General features: G+C 40.8%; 2 protein-coding genes across 3 annotated transcripts; one reads left to right on the top strand and one right to left on the bottom strand.

The window, feature by feature from the left end:
• The first annotated feature begins 310 nt into the window (after window positions 1-310).
• On the top strand, window positions 311-12038 carry LOC135644536 (tobamovirus multiplication protein 1-like). The gene is made up of 11 exons (XM_065162194.1): window positions 311-839; window positions 1679-1769; window positions 1856-1908; window positions 2651-2743; window positions 2845-2916; window positions 3752-3824; window positions 3906-3951; window positions 4031-4094; window positions 10604-10657; window positions 11373-11450; window positions 11531-12038. Exons 1-11 carry the CDS (start codon window positions 699-701, stop codon window positions 11621-11623), a joined length of 858 nt encoding a protein of 285 aa, XP_065018266.1. The 5' UTR covers window positions 311-698; the 3' UTR covers window positions 11624-12038.
• A 357-nt stretch (window positions 12039-12395) lies between these two features.
• On the bottom strand, window positions 12396-18969 carry LOC135644535 (polyadenylate-binding protein RBP45-like). 2 transcript variants are annotated; one of them, XM_065162191.1, is made up of 8 exons: window positions 18817-18969; window positions 18306-18695; window positions 17488-17965; window positions 15055-15110; window positions 14847-14977; window positions 14661-14757; window positions 14395-14562; window positions 12396-12697 (listed from the first exon to the last, which is right to left on the bottom strand). In XM_065162191.1, exons 2-8 carry the CDS (start codon window positions 18693-18695, stop codon window positions 12695-12697), a joined length of 1323 nt encoding a protein of 440 aa, XP_065018263.1. In that variant the 5' UTR covers window positions 18817-18969; the 3' UTR covers window positions 12396-12694. The 2 variants fall into 2 exon arrangements, with proteins under 2 accessions (XP_065018263.1, XP_065018265.1); XM_065162193.1 differs by having other exon boundaries at window positions 18306-18721; window positions 18817-18869.

Here is an 18969-nt window from a genome sequence, read left to right as displayed (position 1 = left end):
CTAAATGCTAGCTAATCTTAAAAGGAAGATTAATTATATATTATCTCTTATGTTAGGATTCTATTAATATTATGATCTTTGTAGTTAAAAAATTTATATTATAATTTTTATATTTTTAAAAATAAAAATAAATAAATTTTATTTGTCCTAATTTAGAAAGTTAGATTGATTATTAACATAACATAATTTTAATATTTTTAATGAAATATTAAAATTATATTTTATAAAAATAAAATATTAAAAATAAAACAATTATTTTTTAGATAAATTCTTCGATATAATTGATGACGACAGAGCAAATAAGGTACGGAGTAATTAGCCCTCGAACGGAAGAACCGGACACGATCAGCCGGAGGTAAACGCAGCCACCACGAGAGCCAGTCCGCTAAACTCGCGCGTGTGGGCTAAAAGATGCACTCCGACACGAAGCCGCCAGTCGACGTGGGTTGCTTGATGGATCAAGGCCGGACGACACCGTGAATAATTTGCTAAGCCGGGGGCAAATGTAACATTCTCTTGTTGTCGGCTCTCCTGTCCAACGTGCCGGGGCCTTCTCTCCGTTCCCAGAGCCCCCTCGATTATTCTTGCGCGTTCTTGAATCTGGGAGTTGTAAATTCCTCTATTTGCTTCGGAAAAGTTCGATTTTGCTTTGCTTGGTCTTTTGGAATTGGGAGGCGGAGAGAGATTCTTTCGATCAGATGTCGGTGATGGAGCAATCGATCTTGGCGGGTGGGAGGCTCTCGAATTGGTGGGATGAGATCAACGAGTCGCGGCAGTGGCAGGATGGGGTCTTCTACTTCCTCTGTGCCGCCTATGCCCTTGTCTCCTCCGTCGCCCTGGTTACGCTCTTATCATCTCTTTCTCTTCCTCTACGCCATCTAATTATTGGATCTGCATGTTAAAGTTGTGATTTTGTTGTTGGTATCCCGGATTCTGAGCTGCTTTCATTTTAGCGATTACATTTATATTATAAAACTTCTGAGTTTTGATGCTTTCTTGCTCTCTCTAGGACTATATTACTTGGCCAATTTAGGATTTGTTTGCTTTTGATTTCTGTATGTTCAACTATGTATTCTCTATATGTAATTTCTTAGAAAACCATCTTTCTTCAGATTAATGTTATATCGCTGGTAGTTTTATAGTCTGCTGGTTAGTGTGATTTTAGAAGGTACAGGGACTAGATGAGTAATTGTTTTTCAAGTTTTATAGTCTGCCGATAAGATGCTGTAATTTCAAGAGGGAAGTAGACACAGCAGTGAGTGCTTTAAAATTCCTTGTTTTAGTTTTAGAACTATGAATTTTGCACCTCCTAGGAAGATCGGGTGTTTTAATAATTAACATAGTGCTATCAAAACAACTTCTGAGATAACAGTTTCTGGTTGTTTGATGTTCAGTGGGGTGTTCATTGTTTGCTGCTTGTTGGTTTGTGCTTTTGTAGGTTGAGTTGGTTTTTGTCCTGTAACCATCAGTAACAAATGCTGGGGCCATTCGTCGGTTGTGTTAATTTTACCAATATTTAATTGGATATGATAATCGATTTTTACCTCAAAAATTTAAAAAAATCTGATCTGATTTTCTATTGTCTTCCAATCCATTGTTGGCAATCCCAAGAAGGTCCATACATCTACATATCTTGGTTGGAGTATGGAGTTCCTGAATTTCTATACATCATCTTCAGGTTCAACTGATCAGGATCCAGCTACGAGTGCCTGAATTTGGTTGGACGACACAGAAGGTTTTCCATTTTATGAACTTTATTGTAAATGGAGGTGAATGCAACAACTTGATCAGTGATCACTATTACTTTTAATTTCAATGCTCATTAGCAATTACTAATATTTAATATTTGTTGCAGTACGTGCTATTGAGTTTGGATTTCATGCTCAAGTATTTCTTTTTCGGCACAAGGTAAATGTGATTTACTGCTAGTCAACAACCTGTTCTAATGAGGCATCTAGGTTTCTATGTTGATTAAGGGTCAGGGAGTGAACAAGAGTTCGGGACTCATAAAGAAGTAAGTTTATTGCTATAAGAATTCGGAAGAGAGCAAAATGTAAGCAGAGCACAAGTATTAACAGTTCTCGCTCATGATTTAGAGTTTTCTTTCTACTTCCCCTCTTCTAATAAGTAATTATGTTTAGTAAAAATTAATATGTTAATTTAAAGAAATCTGTCACAATTATCTTGCTAAGAGGAGTTGTGAATAAATTCTTGAACAATTTATATAGTTTCCAGCCAAAGCTTGGTCAAAGTGTAAACCTTTAGGTCCAAATTCTGCTATGTGAATAAACAAGCAGGAACCATTAAAATCCTTCATTTTGCTTAGATTAGTTGTTTGCCCTTTAATCTGTGCTAGATGGTTAGAGGTCCAGATTTTTCTGGTTAGGTCATTGAGCGGCTTTAGTAGTCCCAACTTCGGGTGCCTGTGATATCAAGTAGATAACAGGCTTATTTTTCTAACCGTCTCTACTGGTCATGCTTTCTATTTGGTTATATTGGTAGCTTGTTTTACATTTCTTTACAGGGTGACATCATTTTGTGACTTTTTATTTCTAAAATTTCTTTCTTTTTCAAGCATGTGATTATTGTTTGATATAGTTATTTACCAGGTTTGGTAACTGATCTGGATATTTTGTTGTTCTTCTACTAGGTATTTACTTTAGCTCTATTAGATCTTCCTGGTTTGTTGTTCTTCTCTACATACACATTGCTTGTCCTGTTCTGGGCAGAGATATACTATCAGGCAAGTTTGCTAATTATTTTTTAGTCATATGCATGACAATGCGTTTTATTCATAGCACATATTCAGCATCTTAATAAAATTCATTTTTCTTAAATTTTCAGGCAAGAAGTCTTGCAACAGACAAACTAAGGATCGTATACATCTGTGTTAATGTTGTAATTTATGTTATTCAGGTTTATGCTTCCACCACTGCTTTTACTTTTCTCTTTCATGCATTTTCTTTCAGTGGTTAAATTGATAAATGATGTGTCAAGGAATCAATATTTTCTTGGACCAAATACTGATTATTATGATTGATTTATTTAGTTGAGTTGGGTTGTACTGTATTCTTTGAGTTGGAGCAGCAGAACTATGCAGACTGATTTTGGAAAACCTGTACTAGATAATTACACAGTTTTGAATGGCTTCAGGATAAGGGTTTGGTTTGGTCTGCTACTGCACTTAAATGAATTATAAAAGCACATAAGATCATAGTCTGATGACTCCAGTCAAAGACTTTGAGAAGATCATCAATTTGTCTTTGAGACAATCGTAGTCTATTTGAACCAACAAGACCAAAATTTATTTGATTGTGGTTTATTTTCCTTTATGGCTATTGCCAATGAAAAATTGGTAGTTTTACTCTTCTTCCTTCATCAATTGTTCTCTTATTGCTGCTCCTCCTGGCTATGTAAATGGGTGCACTCCAGATCAACAAAGTCTGCAAGCTACCTGATCTGCTAGTGTCCAATTCAAGTTGACCTAGAAACAAACTTTGGCACTGAATTTATTGACTTGTGTGGTAGTTGTCTGAGCAATTTGCTCAGCTTTCAGTTTAGTAGACTTCATTCTTTCTTGCTTCATTTTAGCGTATGCTAGAAAATTCTAATTAATTATCTCTTTATGCAATATCACATGAGAAAGTTAAGTGATTCAATATGCTAGGTCCCCAATGAACTCAAGTTACTGCATTATATAGTGTCTTTTTTCACATTATTTTGGTGCTCATGGAGATCTATAATTTGTCAGTTTTGTATCTGGATATACCTTTGGATAAATGACAGCAACATAATCGAGTTAATTGGAAAGATCTTTATAGCAGGTAATGCAATCTCTGCTTTCCATCATTGATTTTTAGTTTAATCATATAATTGTAATTAAGTTTACACTTTTGTAATTTCAGCGGTATCCTTTATAGCTGCATTGGGCTTCTTGCTTTATGGGGGCAGGTAATAGTAAGCTTCTGTTTGGAAGGATATAGGATATCTTGACCCTGTTCACTGGCATTCTCCTTTTTCTTTTCCCTAGGCTGTTTCTCATGCTAAGGCGGTTCCCAATTGAATCAAAAGGGAGGAGAAAGAAACTTCATGAGGTACTTCTTTTGAACAATGATTTAACAGATGTAAGAAATATTGAACATATAACAGTGAGAATAAGCATGCTATCCAGCATTTAAAGGTTTAGATAGCTTCCTGTTACTTCCATTCAAACTGTGAAACCCATGTTTCATTAAAGAACGAGACATGTACTGCACATGCAATACTCCTAGTCAATTACTTCAGAAACCAGCTGAAAGATATTTTACTTTCCAAAGCCATGTGTTTTTAGTGGTTTTAGTGTTTAGCAGAACAGCCAAAAAAAAAAAGAAATCTAGCAGATATAGTTGTTTCCTGAAACAATTTCTGGTAGCTTTAGAATTTGGTGAAAATAATAACAAATTTTCTTTTGCTTTTTCTTACCTAATAAATCTTTCTTTCTGCAAAAGATTGTGAATTTTGTAAACATATACTAAGCTTGTACGTTTAGACTCCCCCTGTAATATTTTTAGGTAAATTCAAGGCAGGCCTACACCTCATAAAAAATATGATAAATTAATAAGAATGAGGTCTTCCCTAATAATCTATCTTTCTGCAAAAGATTGTTAATTTTGTAAACATATACTAACCTTGTCTGTTTAGAGTCAAGGTTTGCAACACCGAATAATGCCATCTGTACCGGGTGGTATGTACCGGTCCATCAGCAAACCGGTACACGGACCACCCACTACCGAGCGGTAGCATTGACGGCGATCGAGGGAGAAGAAAGAGGGAGTCGATGGTGACCGAGGGAGAAGAAAGAGGGAGAAGGTGAAAGAAGAGGCAGAAGGGGAAGAAAGAAATAAGAAAAAAAATTTGAAAAAAAAGAGAACCTGAGATCGGCGCTGCTATCCTCGTTTGCAGTGACTTCTCACCCGCGCGCAGGGAGAAGAGTATCAGCGTCGCGGGCGAAGAGAGGCGACGCCTCAGCGAAATTTTCTTTTTTTTTCTACGATGTCGCCCGAGAAGAGATACGACGTTGCAAATTTTTTCTTTTTTTTTTCTGCAACATCACCTGAGAAGAGAGGTATATCGAACAGTTTACCTCTTTTATATATATATACACCGAGCGATAAACCGAAATATATCGCTCGGTATACAGTACCGTACCGAACATATCTCAAAATTCTAGTACGGTACGAAATTTCAATCCTTGGTTTAGACTTTCCCTGTAATTTTTTTAGGTAAATTCAAGGCAGGCCTACACCTTATAAAAAATATGATAAATTAATAAGAAAGAGGCCTTTGCCCAACCAACATTCCAAAAGACCTAGTCCAAACCTTTACCCAAGTCATGAAGATGCAAGAGTAGACTTGTCCTCTTTTTGTTTATGGTCTATAACTTTTAGTGTTTTTATCAGCCAATAACCACTTCCAAGCATTTCTGGATCAAAAGCTTATAGTAGTTAATATACCAATGCAAAGGGGAACACTACAGTTTATGGTGTACATGTGAAACCACCATACCACAGTACTTATTGGCATACAATGTGTCGATTCACTGATGCATATCGAACCCTAACCTGTTTGACCAGCAATTGGCATGGGTCTGGTACCCAAATTTGCTATCTTTGATACAAAGTACCCTACTGTCACGGACAAACTTTGAAACAGGGTGTTTGATGTAATGCTTATGTATGTCCGTGTCTTTTGGCATGTTCATGCCTTGTACAACATGTAGAGGGGCGGCCGAAGGCATAATAGTCCCATTTTAGTTGGGTTGGTGGCCTCTTTAGGCTTGTAAATAAAGGTTGTGTCATGTGGACACGCGCGAGAGCTTTTCGGTCTGTAATGGACCATTTTACCCTTTGTTGTGCCATTGTTCAGAGCTTGTTAATTCTGTTTGTAATTTGCATTGTCTAAGAAGTGATTTTCGGAGATGTTTGCTTGTGGATCCCGATTGAGGCGTTCTCTCTAGCCCGTTCTCTCTTTTGTTGGTCCTAAGGGACAATGGGAGTCTGCGGGGAGGCTGACCTTTGCGGACGGACACGCAAGGGTGCTGCACGACTTAGGCAAAACCAGCTAAGTCCGTGTCATATGGTATCAGAGCGGGACAAGCACTCATAGAAACACTTGACATGCAAACGTGGGGGACCTAGCGGGGCTGCGTTGAGGGCAGTCAGCAACGCGCGACCGTTTGAGGGAAAACGGGCATGGAGATGTAGGGTAAAGAGTCGCTCAGAGGAGCGGGCATCTAACATTGGCATTCAGAGGAATGGCCAACCCTTCGCGCAAGAGGCACCACGAGAACAGGCAAGCTTGGAAGAATGCGGAGCGCACAAAGGTTGGGTTGGCTGAGTTTGAGCTACGGCTCAACGTTGACAACTTTACTTGATGGTGCTCAAGGCAAGCGAGGCGCTTGGCAAAGGTCGAGACCATGCAAAGTGGAATGAGTTGCTCAGCGACCGAAAGAGTTGTGCAAAGCTCACAGAGGTGAGGGGAATTGCTAACTCGAAGAATTCGGTACTCATGCATGGGCTTGTATGCGGACGATGGAATGTTCGTGGCCATCCCAAGGCGGTCGAGACTCGGCGCCATGGAGCATTGAAACTTTCTCTTCGGCATGCGAAGGATACGTCCGGAGGAGGCTGAAGTGTGCAACGAGTTCAGCATGTTGCTAGGCCTTGAGGGGTGCAGCGGTGGCTGTATTGACGTGGAGGCGCAATCTAGCAAGTGCGTTTGCAAGAGGCAGAACAATGCACAGTTTGTTCAGCAGATCGGAGTAGTCCAAGGGGATGGTGATCTCCGAAACGAAGAGAGATGTTGCTCCAACGGGACAGTTATCCAGGAGGGATAAGTCTCGGCTCTCCAGAGGGAGAATCATGTGAGACGGACTTCACATGTTGAGGAGGAGTACCTCACAAACAACAACTCCACGAAGCTCAATGGACCGAGCAAGCAGCGAGGAGTTGTCGCATGATCTCGCTCGAGAGAATGCATTGGTGGATGCATTGCGAGATCAAGTGGGGGAGCGACCTAAAGCAACTTAAATGAAGGCACACTTGGAGTCGATGTGGAGATCGGACTCAAGGGAGGGCTGACCCGTGGAATGGTGGGCGCGAGGGCCACCATCGACTCAATGCAAAAACGAGGAGCGGAGCAACTTGGGTGTAACTTGGCGAAGTACTCAAGCCGCATGAAGGGAGCCAGCATAGAAGTTGGAACGTGGAGCAGAGGCACAGTGCTTTCCTTAGACAGAGGTCAAGGACATGAACTCTTGCAGAGGCAAGTGTAGGATCATGTTGTTCCATAGGTCCTTCATTCTGACGGAGCGGACTCATCTTGCATGGTGCCAAAGACGAAGGGAGCTTCGGGGCACATGCACCTTATCTCGGAGAAGCATTTGATGGAGGAACTAAGGCGACTCAATTTGCGGAGGTGAAGTTGGGTACAGAAGGCCTTAGCACGGGGCAAGAGGACGCAGAGGCGGGTACTCTTGAAGAATATGCCACAGTGTTGCCATTTGAGTTGCTATGAAGGAAGCGGTGCGCAGCGGAGATTGTGCTGGTAGGGGCAGAGGCCCAGGATCCAAACAATGGTGCACAAATTACAGTGAAGTCGGTGGACTTCGGGAGCGACTAGGCGACGAACTGTCCTAGAGCGGTGCTTCATCTAGGTGTGACTCAAGAGTGGGTGGATGAAGGTCGATTGCCAAAGGAGCGAACAAAATCGAAGGTGGAGGAGACCCTGCGATGTATTGGTAGAGGCCACACATGGAGGGTTCACAATTCGAGTTTATTCCACAAGGATCAGAATGCAATGGAGATGTCACCAGGAGGTGACATGGTGCAGCGGATCGTGGTGGAACAGTTCGTGGCAATGCGACACACACGACCAGTCCCGGGAGGGACTGGATCATATGGAGGTATGATCGGGAGCTACTGGAAGCTCCACTTCGGTGAACAACACGACGGCAAGAAGGGCTATGGATTCAAGGAGTGAAGGCCATGGTACTGCAGAGGCGGGTCTTCCGGGCGTGCATCGAATTTTGCATTGGATGAAAGCCTTGGTCATCAGCATATGGGGGCTGTGTTCCACCAAGGGAAAAGTTCGAATGCAAGTACCAGTGAGTTCCATGGGAGGGACTTGATCATGCAGAGGTATGATCGAAGCAGCTAGAGAGTTGGACTGCTCCAGAGTTCATATTCGCTTAAGGGAGCCCGGCAAGTCAGAGGACAAGGCCGAGTAAGCGAACGTTGCTACCAAGGAAGCTAAGGAGAACAGAATCGGTGCAAACCCTACAATGTGATGGCAGAGGTCATGCATGGGAGTTGCATCTGTCTTTCCATCGACTAAACAGACTGCTTGGAGAACACAGAGGTGTTGAAGCAGGAGGTCGAAAGGGGCGAGGAAGCGACGACGAGTCCAGCGGGACTTAGCTACCCAAAAAATCAAGCATCAGTCAGAATGGAGGTGGACTCAGAGGAGTGCCACGGAGACATATCTACTGATCGTGAAGAAAAAGGGATACAGATGCGAGGAGACGGATAGTAGGACCATGGGCATGGCAGCGCCATGGTACCGCAGAGGCGGGACTTCCGTGAAAGTCATTGATCCCTTGCTCTCATGGAGGGAGAGCGCTTGGTCGTGAAAGGGGCCGAGGAGGTGGAGAATGCAGAGGCAATCTTCAAGTACCGAGACAAGGCTGAAGGGCAGAGGCCGAAGAACTTCGTAAGACCGGTGTCAACAAGTTTCTCATCAAGATAGCCGTAAGTGAAGGACTTCGGGTCATGCAAGAGTGCACGACCAAGGAACGAAGCAAGCAGTACGCGGTGCTGTACCTTTGCTACTCAGTGGAGTAGGCGGCAGGGTTGATGGAGAAGACGGTACAATCCCAGAGGCGACCTTATCTATCAGAGAATTACTCCAAGTTGGGGTGAAAACTTCCCGCATTCCAGAAGTTCGATGGCATTGAGAAGGTGAATCACAGTAGCTAACTCAACGCAAGGAGTGCAAACACTTCATGTGCTTCAGAAGTGTGAGCAAAGAGCAGGCGAAGGCCAGTAACCAGCTCGATGCATGAAGTACAACCTCGAGGAGGCGGGCGAAGTCAAGTAACTTTTGCCTTCTCAACTCTTAAGAGGATGGGCGAAACCGAGTACCCCAATTCTCTTATCTATCCAGCAGAGGAGCTCTGCACAAGTTCAAAGATCCTTCGAAGATAATGGAAGACAATAGTTGTCAAATCCTCACCAACGGTGATCAGTGCTACTGAGAGTAGATTGTCCGCTTCATTTCCCAACGAAATGCCAATCGAAAGCGGAAGTGATGCGAACCTACTTGGATGTGACAACTAACTGAAAGAAGAGTCAATGAGCAGATTTTGTGGAGGAAGGACCCAAAACTTCAGAAGTTTGCGAGATGATGCTCGTTAAAGCTCCAACAAGCATCCACCCAGTTCAAGCAGCATGTGGAATTTTGAGAGACTGACGCAGTAAGGATGGTCTTTTCCTTCATCTGGGAGATCCGCAAGAATCAACAAGGATCAACACAACTCAGCCAACCCCACACCAGAGTCAGAGTCATTGGCGAGTTGAAGCAGCATGGCGGATCAAGGGTTCGATGACTCAAAAACAGCAGCGGAGAGCAGCTGGGAGCCAGGAGGCGCATTGCAGCTGGAGCAGAAGATTGAAGACTCAGCAAAGGCGAAGAGTTGCAGTGTTCACAAAGGCTTCGACGAGGACGTCGAAGGGATAAGTGGGGGAGAATGTCACGGACAAACTTCGAAACAGGGTGTTTGATGTAATGCTTATGTATGTCCGTGTCTTTTGGCATGTTCATGCCTTGTACAACATGTAGAGGGGCGGCCGAAGGCATAATAGTCCCATTTTAGTTGGGTTGGTGGCCTCTTTAGGCTTGTAAATAAAGGTTGTGTCATGTGGACACGCGCGAGAGCTTTTCGGTCTGTAATGGACCATTTTACCCTTTGTTGTGCCACTGTTCAGAGCTTGTTAATTCTGTTTGTAATTTGCATTGTCTATGAAGTGTTTTTCGGAGATGTTTGCTTGTGGATCCCGATTGAGGCGTTCTCTCTAGCCCGTTCTCTCTTTTGTTGGTCCTGAGGGACAATGAGAGTCTGCGGGGAGGCTGACCTTTGCGGACGGACACGCAAGGGTGCCGCACGACTTAGGCAAAACCAGCTAAGTCCGTGTCACTACGTCAGCCTTTATCAGGATGGCTGTTCCTCAGATTTGTTGAGATTCCTGGAAGAGAGATATGTAGTGCAGTCATGTGTAGATACAAATATAATTTCTGTAGGTGAGTGGATGGCCCATGTGGGTTATTGTGGTACAGCTTTTGTTTATATATAATTGTTCCTTCCACTTATTTGTAACCTACTATTAATAATTAGTGAAAGGTCACCCTTTGTGAATTCAGATCGCTTGGTAGCACCTTAACATCAGCAATTAGAATCAGCATTATCAATTGCAATTTATTTAAGATTGTTTTATGCTATAAAGCTTTTAAAAAAGGTAATGCTGTTTCAGATAAATAATAATAATCAGGTATGTGGAATGTGATGCAGGTTGGATCTGTCACAGCTATATGCTTCACCTGCTTTCTTGTACGATGCTTTGTGGTGAGTAGATATCTTGAATAATACTTGTGCATTGTTGTTCATGAAGTTTCAGTATAACGGTCAATATAATTCTGCTGACACCTCAGTAAAACAATTGCAAGATGGTTTGCATAAAGCTGCATCTGAATTTTTCATACCAACGAGTGCTTTAAAGACATGCCGTTCTTTCCGAAGACTGTTCTCCAGTTTTTTTTTTTTTTTTTTCATTTTAGGGCATCCATATTCTGTTTTAGTTGTGCTATTAGAACTTCACAATTTGTCAAGTTAACTATATGTACGCCTTGGGAATGGATATCAAATGCTATGCTTAATCATCTTGAGTTTGAATCTAACTAAGGTGGTGAGCACATAGATAGTGAGGTCAAAAGGAGACCCAGAGAAAAATGATGACACTAGATTACTGGTATGCTACATCAAAGTAGAGCCTGATGGAAAGTGAACCTATGCAACTTTCCTACATCTGGAATTTTAACTTTTCTATCGTTTGTACCCTTACAAGACTTTTTTTCATTTTAAATTTCATTTACAGCTTTAATATCATTGTAGGGTTTATTCTGTAAGCTTCGTTTGTAGTTAGAGCTTGTTCATTGAGCCGATATCTTTGCAAGTTGATCCCTTTAAGCTGTTTATTAAACCAGAGTATAGCACTGATGCTTCCAAGAAGCGCAATTCATAAACTCATGCTTGTGTACATGTTTTTTCTCCTTTATTGTAGGTTGGGTTATCTGCATTTGATGCAAATGCATCTCTTGAGGTTTTGGATCATCCCATTTTGGATCTCATATTTTACTTGGTATGTTTGATCTGTTGGTTCCATAAAATAGCTTGTTTATCGCAACCAACCATCTAATACTGTGATTGTTGCTTTGACAGATGACCGAGATACTCCCCTCAGCACTCGTTCTTTACATACTCCGAAAGCTTCCCCCAAAGCGAGTATCAGCACAATACCACCCTATCCGGTAGCAGGGATCAAAGTAGCACTATGAGCTTGTCGTTGGGACGATTGAACTCAAATTCTGTTCCAACATTGTGGCATTTCGAATACCTGAAAAGTTCGGTCGGATAAGGTCGTATAAGAGGCGATTGAACTCAAATTCTGTTCCAACATTGTGGCATTTCGAAGCCCTGAAAAGTTCGGTTGGATAAGAGGCTCAAGGCTATCATTTTGCGTGCGTACTCCGTGTTTATAGTTTTCCAAGTTGTTTTGCGTGCGTACTCTGTGTTTATAGTTTTCAAAGTAGCACTATTTGTGTGCCTACTCCGTGTTTATAGTTTTCCAAGTTGTTTTGCGTGTACTCCGTGTTTATAGTTTTCCAAGTTGTAGGAACTGACCGGTGACCCTCGTTATGAATGATGATGTTCTCAGAAATTAGCTTTACATTTGCAGAACTTCCTACAGACAAATAAGTAAATTTGAGGTGTGGAGTTGTTAGGACCGAGTGATGAAGAAGAAATATTTGATCTCATTACCTGGTCTCTCGGGTGGGATTTGGGGATATTTGGACAGTGATCTGTGATACCAGATTGGTGAATGTGATTGTTCGAGGATTCGAGTTGTTAGAAACTGAGTGTTGCAGGAAAAAAGCTATAAAATTTCATTACCTGGCTATAATGTCACGGATGCTAATGAATTTGTGATGCCATGGTAATCTAGTTTAGTGTAGGTTTTTTGCAGGCACTTAGCATCTTTGGATTTAATGGATATGTACTGTAGATGGGTGTAAACAAGGCATGATATGACAAAGTCTTAATTAACATAGTAGAATAAAAACAGTTGAATTAAATAGAAGCATAATCGCAGCACCACAAAACATTAAAAAAAAAAAAAAAAAACAGGGCCAAGTACTACTTCAACCACTACGTGCAATCTTGCAAGTTCACACAGCATCATTAAGAGGGAGGGATAATAGAAACTAAAGGACTAGACATGACCAAGACTGGTGGTAAACTGGGTGAAGAAGACCCATCTTTTCCAGCTAAAGCTTCATATTCAGGAACCATTAGGACCGCATATGCACCACTCAGGTCTGGGAATCACTGCAACAATTTTAACAAATCATTTAGACTATCCGCACAGAACGATGAGAGATCCAAGAATAATAATAAGATCAACATGTGTACTTCATCCAATATGATGAATGGGTGGATAAGTGTGGATCAGCAAGATTCAAAATATGATGAACCTAACTTGGTTAGCAATAGCAGAAATTTGCCTTAAATAATTAACTATAATCTAATCATTCATTTCCATTTAGACTGAATCATATATTACCTTTCTTATATTAATTCAACCACACACAACGGCGTATCACATGTAAACCACAGCTTATTGCTATAACATTGTCCGCAACTCCTAGAGGAACTCGTTTTACATGGGATATGTAGCCTAAAAATACTCCACATTTTTCATTTTACTAACAAAAAAAACTAAAAGTAACTACTCAGAATTCGTGATCTCAATGAAAATGAACTATACAATGAATTAAATTAAAAAAGACAGGCAGTCCAATTGATCAATCTTTCGAAGACTTTCTTTAAAAAAATGAAGAGAAGAGATGAAATTGTCAAGAATGTCACACTAAAGCATAACCGCTGAAAATTGATGCAGGATCGCAAGTGACTGAATGTGGTTGCATACAACAAAATCTTGAGAATAAATTAACATGCGGCCGTCAAATCAGGCAAATCCCAGCTCCAATACCAGTTAACATAATACAAAAGCAATAAATTAAAGATTATGCAAACTCCTGCTCTGATATCACCTAATGCATGACGAAAGACGGAACAGGACAGCACACAGAAAACCTTATAGATAAAATGACACCCATTAAAGGAATTAAAGAGTGGATCTTCTTCATTAAAAGGTATGCAAATGGAAGCCAGTATGACAACAATTGATGAGAAGTGTTCGCATTGCATCAGGGTGCAGGTCATCTGTAAAATGTCATCAAAGTGAGCAAAGTGAGGAAGGAGAGGGGTGGGGAAGGTTGAGAGGGTCAGGGGGAGAGATGAACTGATGAAGTGACTAATCATGTGAAGAAAAATTGGAAGAAAACAATATGCTAGGAAAACCTTACTATAATGATAGATCCAGTGAGATTTAGTGTCTGAAAATCTAAACAGAAACCAGTTGAAGATAACCAGTCAAAACAGACCTAAACATATATATCGTTTAATTTTTCGATCCATACCATAACATAAAACCAAACCAAATACTTCCAATATATAAAAGGAATCAGACCAAACTGCAATAACTGAATCAGACTTCGGTGCAGTTTGAATTTATGTTTTCTCAGACTGTCTCTACAATCAGTTTGAGTTTGAGTTTATCTCAGTAAACACTGTTCCCATAACAGGTTATTCAATATTCAAATGGAAAGATCAAGCTCCACTAGGCAGGCACTTCAGCATAAAGATTGCCACAACAGAAAGTCGAGCTTATGCAACTTGATTTAGATGGACAAGGAACAATAAGCAAGCATAGTCCTAGAAGTTGCCAAGAATATTATGTAAAAACCTAAAGGGGAAGAAACTATCCCCAACGTCTGCCTGAAGCTAACAAGCAAGCTCAATGATGTATTATATCAGAGTTCATTGCCCAAACTACCATCTAGTTACTGCATAATACACAGATCTTACATCAACCAATTAGATGCACTGGTACTGTTCCTACTTTTTAATAAATCATAAACAGTAGCACTTCATATTAAATTAGCATCACCAACAGCACTTACCTGAGGTGGGTGTTGTGGCGGCGGCGGCTGCTGCTGATAATTCCCGTATCCAGTATATGCTGCATAAGCATACATATTAGGATCTTGTGGAGGCGTGTATCCATAGGTATTGTAATTTTGGGCATATCCATAGTAGCTCCCATTCCACTGGTTGGGATCTTGCTGAGGCTGATGACCAAAGAAAGAGAGCGAAAATGTTTCGTGACTCTTTACCTCTTTAAAACATCTAAAACAAACTCTCTGCTAAGAAGGTAAACATGTTCAACCTGTTTATTTGCAGGACTGCGACCCCATGAAAGTCGGATGTTTTGTCCACCCAACGGGGTCCCATTTAGCATCCTCAAAGCCTCCTCAGCATTGGCCCTGAGAAGATCAAACGAATTGATATAAAAGAAAAGAGTTCACAATAACTTTAGAGTACACCATTTGACAGGGGGATTTGGAATACAAACCTGCTAGCAAATTGCACAAACCCGCAACGCTTGCCCACAGGTATTTTTACATAAACTATTTCTCCATATGGGCTAAAAACTTGCCGCAAATGATCATCTGTAACATTTGTATCCAGCCCACCTACAAATATCTGGCATCCACATAGTATATATTTCAAAAACATCGTACCACACTGCTCACATATAAGAAGCTAAACAAAATACCCACAGTGGTATTATTTGGATCATTCTCAGACTCAGCACCTTGTGCATTCTGATAGGAAGCTGCAAACAACAATATAGGTAACTTGTGAATTGAATTTAGTCTTAAAACTATTTATTGGTAAAGAGCAAATATTCAAGAAAAAAGATAAAGTTAAGCTATCTAAGACAATCTACAATTTCATAATAAAAAATGCCACAGACAATTTTTTCAATTTACGAAGTCGCATATTTGAAAAGGTATCTTAATATAAAGTATAAACTCATACAAATTGGTCAGACTAGAAAAAAACTTGTGCACCTTTTCAAAAGTAAGTACAAAGGACCTAATTCAAGATAACATACCTGTTGAAATGCAGTAACAGTCCACCCAATAATGAAATAGTGAAATTTTTATTTAATAATTGTGTACAAATTAAAGAGGTTATAGTTTTCAGTTTTTGTGGTGATACTATAACAGAAACTAGAAATACATTTTTACTTGTGCTATTGTAAGGGGGAAAAAAGTATACATGAGAAATTATTTTAAGCAAATGACCAATTGCTTCGGAAAATAATACATCAAATTAAGGTTCGCAATACCGTACCGTACCGGAGTTTTGACCTGGGCTCGGTACCGGTACGGTACGGTATACCGCTCGGTACACCCAGATGTACCGAGCGGTATATTCAGGTGTGACTGCTACAGTACTGCTACCGGTAACCTGCGGTCCACGTACCGGAAGCCTGTCGGACCGGTACTGCAAACCATGTATCAAATAGTCTCAATCAACAACCAAATTACTTCTACAACATACAAAGAGAAAGCCAATAGGATCAATAACCTTTTATTTTGTCAAAAACTTTGCAATCTAATGATGGGGTCCATGTTTTCACTAGTATCCTTGCTAAAGTTCTCTTCGAAAATATAAATCAAAACTTCAAGGCTTGGTTGTTGTCACAAGTTCACAGGAAGATTTCAAAAAGACTAACAGGTGTATGGTTGAGATGCAAAATATCTACTCCATTAGTAAAATGACTACCAAATTGGTTTAATGCCTTGATCAAGCAAAGTATGATTCTTGCTCTATCAACTTCAACACCAACTTCAAAATACGAATGTTGGCTCCTCTAAGCATGATATAAAGGAAAAAAGAAAGATAACACACAAGGAATATGATGAGACATAACTTATGATACTTGAGATGGTTTGTCATAAAGCAGAGTAAGTTCAGTTAAGAGAAATGGCACAATTTAAGTAATAAGGCAATTGACGCAAGGAATAAAAATAAAACAGCAAATACATAGAACAATAGTTGATAGTATTCAATATTTCTCATTGAAAGTATTAAATGCTTTAGTTGCCAACAAATGTTATCAACTGAAAGGAAGCTGCTACAAAACTCTACATACTTCGATAGCATGTGAAATATCCAACATTGTATCTGGAAATGTCAGCAATGTCGAATTGAGAATATATTCTGTAGAACCCATCAGATTCAAATTACTCACCAACTGAAGCTGGTATTAGAAGCGTCCATGCAAATAATGGCTTAAGACAGGAATTGATATTTTAAAAAAGAAACAGTAGCATTATTAAGAGCTAGAGTTATCTAACCCAGAAACAACTAAGGAGGCCACATCAAGGGATATGAATAAAACTAACCAAAGGGAACTGCAATTTCTTCCCACAACAAGGGATATGAATACAAATAAAAAAGAATCTGAAGATAGTGACAAGGTTCATGTATGATTCTGCAAAAGAATAAAGAACAAAATAAAAAAGTTTGATCCACTTGTAACAGCAATTCTTTGCAGGCTCCAACCCAATATACTCGAGGAGAAGTGAAAACTAAAGGCTATATAAATTGATTGACTGGTGCCAAAAGCAAAAGCTGAAGGAATTATTCTCAAAAGCAAGTAGGAAATTGAAAGTGATCAAAGGTAGCTTGCACAAATTAAGTAAAGAACAAAACAAAATGTAGCATAAAACGCCACAAAGAGGACAAAGAACCAAATTATTACATAATCAAAACACTGACCTACCGGGGCCACCACTACAGGAGATATGCATCTCAGCGGAAGTCAAGTCCAAGCCCTAAATGAAGATAGCATGGCATCCTGCTTCGAGACAACATGAGTTTCTATAAGTGTTCTTCACTAGAAACTATGTTTAAATGAGCCCAATTTCACAAAGGAAAGTGCTGGAAGGAAATGACTTTGTACATCAATCGAAGCAATGCCGCTTATCTTCAAGAGAACGATGGGGAAATAAAAATACTAATAATAATATTTAGCTGATTCCACTACCACACTATGCATTCATCTGATGCAATTAAAAATATAATATCAAACTATGCAATCAATTAGTCAAGTGGCAACATAGACTATAGGGTTCCCTGCAGAATATGAAAAATAAGTATACTATTAAAAGTACAAGAAACGATACATAGCCACATACCATTTGTGGGATACTGCTGTTGGGTACCCAAAGTGTTCTTATTAGCAGCTGGACCAATCCGCATCGGTCTTGTTGAACAGTAAATTCCATTCATCTCAGTCATTGCTCTTGTTTGTTCACTTAAATCACCAAACTTAACGAAACCATAACCTTTAGATCGCCCAGTCAGTCGATCAGTGACAACTTTGGCACCCTTTACCGATGCGTAGCGGGTCATGAATGTCTCTTGCAGCAAATAATCAGTGACGTCGGCACCCAAGTCCCCAACAAAAATTGTATAGTCGGCACCATCACCACGTCTCTCACCTGCTCCACATGATGCCCAATTCAGTCTGAAAGCCTGTTCGGTGTTAGGCATCACTTGACCATTATAAGTTTGAAGAATTCGATCTGCAGCCGCACGTGATACAAACTCAATAAAACCATAACCCTCTGACTGCCCGGTCTGCTTATTGCGGATAACTTTAACTGAAACCACCTGCATCATTACTTGTATGAATCAGAAAACAGCCACTAAGCTGATCCTAAGAGTGAATATATATAAACGAGAATCAGATTAGGAGGCATGTCCAATTGAGAAACTAAACATAATAAAAACTGGGGATTTGAAAGAGAAAAAGAATATAACTGTATATACTTTCAGACCATGATATATCAAATGCCATGGCACAACTCAAACCAAAACAATCCACTAATTGTATACATCATTTCACGCTAAAGTTCTATAAACATCAAACGGTACAAGAAATCAGACCATCAAGGAGCATAAGCCACAAAATCATAGAAATAATGAACTACGACAGAGAGAGAGAGAGCACCTCTCCGGTATGAACAAAGCAGCCGTAGAGATAGCTCTCTTCCAGCCAGTACGGTAAGTCTCCAATCCAAAGCGTGCGAATCTCATCAGCGGACGCCGGCTGTGGCGCCATGGCCGGGACGGGCGCCGGCGCCTGATACTGCATTTGGGGAGGTGGCACCGGCGCAGGGGCCTGGTATTGCGGCTGGGGCTGCTGCGGCACGGGCTGGGGAAGCGGAGGCGGCACCTGGGTGGGCTGCTGGTTCCACATCGGCGGCGCCGGGGGTGCCTGGTAGTACTGCGGCTGCAGTGTCGGCTGCATCACGGTCCACTGCTGCGGTGGCGGCTGCTGGTCCATCGGGGACGGAGCCATCGGAGGGGGCTGCACCATCCCGCCGGCCGGCTGCATCATCTTGGAACCAGAAAAAGAAACAAGATCTGGAAACCCCAACGTCGAAATAGGACGATACAATGGCAGATGGCGATCCAAGACGACCAGAGCACTAGAGATCTGAGATCTGAACAAGTCTTACCACTATAAGCTTTGGAGGCGGCGGAAGGAAAGGAGCGATGAGGTCGGAGAAAACCCTAACCCTAAAACATAAAAACAGACGACCAAATATGGAGGACTCGAGAAAAAGATCGGAGTATATACATTATTAAAACAAAAGGGTAATATATTTCCT

Source organism: Musa acuminata, chromosome BXJ3-8 (genome assembly GCF_036884655.1).
Source record: "Musa acuminata AAA Group cultivar baxijiao chromosome BXJ3-8, Cavendish_Baxijiao_AAA, whole genome shotgun sequence".
Taxonomy (NCBI): Eukaryota; Viridiplantae; Streptophyta; class Magnoliopsida; order Zingiberales; family Musaceae; genus Musa; species Musa acuminata.
Note: the sequence above shows the minus strand (reverse complement) of the source record. Positions and strands in the feature narration are given on the sequence as shown.